This window comes from Vicia villosa, linkage group LG1 (assembly GCF_029867415.1).
Source record: "Vicia villosa cultivar HV-30 ecotype Madison, WI linkage group LG1, Vvil1.0, whole genome shotgun sequence".
In the NCBI taxonomy this organism is placed as follows: Eukaryota; Viridiplantae; Streptophyta; class Magnoliopsida; order Fabales; family Fabaceae; genus Vicia; species Vicia villosa.
Window position 1 is genome coordinate 21,899,666 of NC_081180.1, and position 7,130 is coordinate 21,906,795.

Consider the following 7,130-nt stretch of genomic DNA (forward strand, 5'->3'; position numbering starts at 1 on the left):
AAGTTATTAGAAATCTCACATAGACGAACATTGAATCCAACAACAGTTTTATCCTCAACCAATAATAGAAAACACAATTTGGAATCATATGTAGCCAAAATAAATCTTTTTGAAAAGTCAACTATTGGATAGCTGAGTTAGAACATCTCAACAACTTTTGAGACATATTGCTTACCATTTTGCATATACAAATAAACCAATTCATATGCATTGACCAAAAGCATTGCACTTAGGTTGTCACATATTAATGTAGGTGGTAAGAAGGGAATGGAAAATTCAGCTAGCAATCACTCTAGCCATAAGAGATATGATGTGTGTGTCAAGGCTCGCTTGTTGGAGACAACACGAATGGGGTCAACGAGGGAACACTTTATATATGGGACACACTTTGTGAGTGACACATCACATCTCCACCTAAAACCTTAAGGTGATAGGTGTGTGTGTGTTCTCTCACTTATAAAGTGTTCATTCTTTCCTTTTTTTAACCAATGTGTGACTTCTTCTTCACACTTGATTCTCAACATCGTTCGATATTCAGCCTTTGTGTCAAACCTGGCCGAATAGACTCCTTTTTGGAGCTTCATAAAATAAGATTAGTACCAAAGCAAATACAAAATTCAGAAATTAATTTAGGATCATAGGATCATCTGACTCTAATACCATATTTGAACTTATCCTTACATAACTATGCTTAAGCATTCATATCATACACACTAGCTTAGCATGAGTGTGTCATTCACACTATAGTTCTCCTCCTCTAGTAAGTACACAAACCCAAATTCTCTTTCCAACGTCGGTATGCCTCTAGCCAGTTTTTTCAGCTGGAATACCAATCATACCATTTTGGACTGTATTCATACGTGTCAACTTATATAGGCATGTGATTTCCCATGTGAACTTCCCTCACTTTCTCTGACCCGACATAAAATTAATTGAAGTTGACAAAACAATCTTTTTCACATACCAAATAAACACCTATAATACTTTCCAAACCATACTTCAATAAGTCCCTGTCTGGTTTTAAAAGTGAACCAACCTCATAATATAGTTATAATAATTTGTATAAACTCAAAATAATCCATAATCCAAAATATTTATTTATTGAATATTTGAATGCTAGCAAGAATAAACAAAATCAACCATTTAATAATAGTTTTACAATGGCTGCAGCAACATCCACCAGCTTCTGCATAATACTATTCCTATCACCCAACACTGAACTAGACCCTGAGAATTTCTTATTACAAGCACCAATCTCCTTCTCAGCATCAACAATAGAGTAACTTGCAAACCCAAACCTACCTTGGCTTATAGCTTCAGCTGCTTGTGGAATAATATACTTCACAACAGGAATATATGACTCAGCACAAAAAGCCAACTGTTGCTCCAAATCTTTGTCTGATGTTTGTTTGATAAGCTCCTCAATGTAACTCAAAGTGTCACTAGCATTTGCCAAGAGGTCGTTGACCATTATGAGAGCCATGCCTTTAGGATCAGATGTGGGAGATAGAGGGTTGGCGTGTAAGATGGTGCTGCATAGGTCGTAAAAGGGTGTTTTTTTGCATATCTGGTCGACCAAATCATCATCCTTTAAAAGAGGGAAGGATTGAGTGAGATGAAGAAGGAAACAAGAGAGGAGAAGAATATGAAGAGGGAGAGAGGTGACATATGTTGAGGTTTTCTTCATTTTTTGTTGGGACTAGGAATCAAGAATGTGTTGTTTTTGTGGAATGATGGAATGAATGAGTAATGTTTTTACTTGGCTGGTATTTAAGGTTGGAATTATTTGGGTAATTTATATCACTTTGTTGTTCTTTTTAAATTATTTTTTGTGTAATTATTATTTATGATTGTCACGTGTAAGTTGTTTGTTGCTTGTTGTAACCATGGGCTTTGATGTACATAGTAGTGATTTTAAGGTTAAATCCTCTTCATGTCACGGATGCCTTGTTTATTGTTGATAGTGTCTTCTGTTCTGGTTTTACTTCCATGTGGTTGTAAAAGGCCAATTATAGATCATTCTAGATAATATTTGGGAATTGCTTCTCCTACTACTTAAGTGAAGGATAATCATCCTTTAAAATTTGAAAATATTTTTGAGAATTCAAAAATGTATTATTTGACGCACACTTTTACCAAAATACGTTTTAAGTGAGACTTATTTTATTTTTAAAAATTTAGTTCAGAAATATATTTCTTTTAATTTAACAACTCAGCCACAATTCTAGAAGTATATTTTTATAAATGTCACGATAGAAATTTGATAAGACATTATCATGCATGTTCTTCTTCCTCAGGATTAAATAGCCTTCTTCTCGCAAAATCCTTAAAAAACATTCTTTCATTCTCAATCAAGTTTTACACTCCAAAAATAATTCTTGCATTTTATCACATCAAAAGAAGTAAAAGAAATTGAAATTTAAGGTAAAGTTCATGTATTTTATTCCTCATTGCTCACATTAATCTGGTTTTTGAGCCGGAATAATGAACGTTGCGTTTAGAAATACATTTGAGGTAATACGAAATATATTTTATATAAATATATATTTTGCAGGTATGAGGCGGGATGGGTACTAAGGTACTTGTATCCCCACTCATACTTGCTTATTTTTGTGAGCAACTGTTTGTGCTCATGCCCTTAACCATTTTTTAGATTCTTACTCTACCAGTTGTGGATAATTTTTGTGGTTGTCCATTAGAAATGTTTTCAACTGCCATCCCTATGCACCGTCAATAGTCACAATCAATAATATGTGAGACTTTTAAAAAGAGATATATCTAAAATCGTTATTATATTATAAAAATTAATAATTAGACGACTATCTAAAAAATATATATATATTCGAGTGATCCGAGTCAAATATTACAATTTCATAGTTTAACATTATCAACATTAAAGATATATACTTTCAACTTTAAAAAAATATCAATATTTGATAGTTATTAATGTTGGTGTCTGAGTGTTTGAAGGTAAAACTTGTGGCGTCGAACTAGAGCGCTAAAGCACCAATGACACCACAATTCCTTACGAGATTTCGATTAACTCGTTCTCGTTTTCCATTCACAACCACGACGGATCAAAGAAATAATTGCTCATGTTGAATATTATAATATCGGTGATTCTTCATCATCAAAGAAAAGAGGAAAAGTTAGTTTCAAATTTTTGCATACTAATCCACTTATAACACCAAAAATCAATAAGCAATCTGCTACCAAGTTTACACGAGACGCGACTGCCAAACCAGTTATAATCTGCCCCTCAATGTCCCATTATCGCCTTTAAATCCCTAAACCACAAAGATGAATTAGTTATACCAACAAACTGAGAAGGCTCAAGTAAAACACTTCTAATATCGCATAACGAAAAAAGAAAGAATATAAGCCCCTAAAGCTGATTGGTCCAAAATGAACTTTCATGCCCATTTTGAAAAAAGGATCATAAGAAATAACTCAGAGTTCTTTATTCCCAACCCTCCATCACATTTGGACCTACAAATATCCTCATATGAAACCCAATTGATCCTACGTCTGTTTTCCTCTTCTTTCCAAAGAAATGCCCTCTGAATATTGGTAATCTCATGCAACACAAATTTTGGCGCTCTATAAAACGAAAAAGTAAAACAATGGAACTGAGTTAAGCACCGAATCAATCAACACCAAACGATAACCAAAGGAGGCACGCTTTCCTTTCCATAACGAGAGTCTGCTCCCGAGCTTGATCAACATTGTTGAAACACTTTTACAGGGTAAGTATTTTCTTTATTGTATCCACGGGGACTGGGTGATACTACCGCCATTCTACAGTTTAAATTGTTTTAAGCAAAGGATCAAAAAGGGTTTTAGTTTCACAACATAACAATTGCATGAAAAGTGTCAATTAACGGTAAAAAGAGTTGAGGTTTTAGACGGTTTGTAAAAGCATGTCAAGATTAGGGTTTATTAACCTAGTTTGTACGTATTCTCTTAATAAATCATGTGAACTTGTTTTCAATCAATATAAACACATATCCTCTCAATACGTTTTATCTCTAAAATGATATAGTGAGTTTTACCATATTGATCCTTAGATGATATATCACGCTAACTATCAATATGATAACTTTGAAAGCTTGATACTAGCGAATATCAACTCACAAACTTATTTTTAGTGTTTGGTTGTTAATATATGAAAACTTAGGTCGAGACTTGAAAAACTATCTTTCAATAATGATTCAAACCAAAATAAATCGATTAAAACAAATATAAACATCTATATTGATCATCAACTTGTTCACATACAAAATATTTAAATAAATACATACAAATAAAGGTTAACTACCTATAATCTTAACACAAGGATGGATTTAGCTACCCATAACCATGGTAGCTTGAGCAACAAGTAAAGAACAACGCTTAAGAAGCATCAAACTTGAAAGGATCGGAGATTGATGCTTGAAAGCTTTGTATTTGAGTTACTAATGAATAAATATTCTATAACAAGTTTTGTATGTAAAACAAGTTCTATTTATGGTGAATCCGAAAATATATTTTCGGATTCACTCCAAATGTTAAAAAATATACGAATAGAAGTTTATTCAAAAATGTAGTTCCAGACACTAATTTCACAAATCCCATTAAACGAAATAGGGTGTATCCGAAAGTACATACAAAAAATATATCCTGAGACAGGATTGAGTTTCTAAGGTCCATATTGATCTAAAACTTATATAAATATGGGTCCCCATCTTATCTGTTTAACAAAATCACATCACACCTGAATGAACATATATTGGCATGTAGCAATTGTCTACTTCAACAGTGCAAAAGCCTCACTTGAATCTAGAGTCATGGAGTACACTTATCTTGTAGATCTGAAATCCATATTGGAGAATCTCCCACAATACTTAAACAATTGAAGAGTTGTGAAACTGATGAAACTTTAAGGGTTATATGATAGAGACGTGATAAGATATAAAGTAGAATAAGGATATGATATGATATGATATAGACATGATAGGATATAAAACAGAATAAGGATAGTATATGATATAGACATGATAAGACTTATCATATCATATGTTTGGTTCACACAGAATACCAAATATTATATATATAAAACCCCTCTGGTCTTATATATATATATATGAGAAATGCTAGCAGCACTCTCTTTTCAACACTCTCTCTAACACTCACTTTCTTATTGGTTGAAACATGTATGGGTCCTACCACTTTAGGTGTGATCCATTTCTAAAGTGAGGGACCCACACATGTTTCAACCAATAAGAAAGTGAATGTTGGAGAGAGTGTTGCTAGCATATATATATATATATATATATATATATATATATATATATATATATATATATATATATATATATATATATATATATATATATATATATATATATATATATATATATATATATATATATATATATATATATGATAAGTTTATCCTTGTAAAGCAACTATATTTTTTGTAAATTATTTTGTAAAATATTTTAAAATTTACAAATTTATAAAAAAGCCAATAATTTTTTATAATTTTTATAAAAAAAACCATTGACACTACTGAGTAAGTAATTTCAATTTTAAAAAAAATCATGAATTCTATTATATATGATAGATAAGTAAAATAAAAATATATAAATGACAACTATCTTTGAAAGAAAATATATTTAATTTGATAAAAAAATAAAATTAGTATTTGTTATGAATAAAGATAAAAATGGATGTACATCCTTATTCTTCTTTTTCATTTCATATTCCTTACTAATTGACGTGACTTTCCATCTCCCTTAGGTCCTATAAATAAGATCCACATTGCAATGTAAAATGGATTTTTAAAGAAGATAATACAATATTATTTTTTCTCTTCTCTTCCTTTCTTTGATATCAATATAGTTTTATTTAGTTTCATAACAGTATTCATATTTTTAAAATTTTAATAATTATTTTATTTTTAAATATTTCAATCTATTAGGTTTTAATTTTTTAAATTATATAAAGTTAAAAAATGATCTTATGACAATCATATATATTTTTTTAAAAATATTTATTAATATTTTAAATTTAATATCAAATTAATCTTTATTTGTATTTTTCTAATTTAATTTTTTATTTTAAATTATATTTTATAGGAGTAAATTAGTAAGTTATTTTCTTTTCTATCTTGGTGGATTCTAACCTAACTCATATTCAGAATAACAGTTTAAAAGTGAGACAGAATAAGATAAATTTCATGATTAACTTATCATATTGTCATCAAATACTAAATTGAAATAAAAATAATAAAGATATTATATCATGTCTCTTATTCTGCGTATCAAAGAGTTGTTGATACTTTAGGAGAAGATCAAAATATGCATGGTTACATGTATATTATTCTAGAAATATGATAACAATCTTTATCTTTTTAAAGATCAAAACATACGCATCAAATCTTCAACTAAGCCACTACTATCATGTTATATTTGGATGGAAACGCTATGAAATTATAGGTGCTCTAAGGATTTTATTTTTATTTTGAAAATTTCTTTACCCACCTTCCTATGGGGGTCACCCCCCAGCGAAAGTCCCACTTTACCCCTGCTTTGGAAATGTATTTCCGAAGTATTTTTTTTAAAAAAATTTTCAGACTTCGGAAGTGCATCTCCGAAAACACCAAATGGGAGGTGTTTTCGGAGATGCATTTCCGAAAACACCTTTTTTTTTTTAGATTTTGGGGGGTTTCGGAAATGAACTTCCGAATTATGCAGAAACTGTGTTTTTTTTATGTTTTTGGAAACAGTCTCGTATTTTTAATTAAAGGAAGACGGCAAATAAAATAAGCGACATATAAACAGAAAATACTAATATGATAAAATAGTAATATATACAACCCGAATGCGACGATACTCCTCCGGTACCACATGATGCTCCTAATCCTCAAATATGGTAGTGAGCTGCACTCGGGTCACTGTGTCGGGAGCAGCCTCAAAAGGTGACCTGGGTATCATCTGCACAAATCCGAACTGACGCATGCACCGCTCAGGGAGATACCGAACTATGGTGCTGGTCCCGCATGCCAACCAGCCAGAATATAAAGATATGTCGTCAAAGGGGACAATATGAGTGTAGTCGCTGAATGGCCTCCAAGTGACATCATCATG

The 7,130-nt window shown here is 31.2% G+C and overlaps 1 protein-coding gene across 1 annotated transcript; it reads right to left on the reverse strand.

The window, feature by feature from the left end:
- Nucleotides 1–1,074: 1,074 nt before the first annotated feature.
- LOC131630927 (cell wall / vacuolar inhibitor of fructosidase 1) lies at nt 1,075–1,771 on the reverse strand. The gene has a single exon (XM_058901674.1). It carries the CDS (start codon nt 1,685–1,687, stop codon nt 1,136–1,138), a length of 552 nt encoding a protein of 183 aa, XP_058757657.1. The 5' UTR covers nt 1,688–1,771; the 3' UTR covers nt 1,075–1,135.
- Between the last annotated feature and the right edge of the window lie 5,359 nt (nt 1,772–7,130).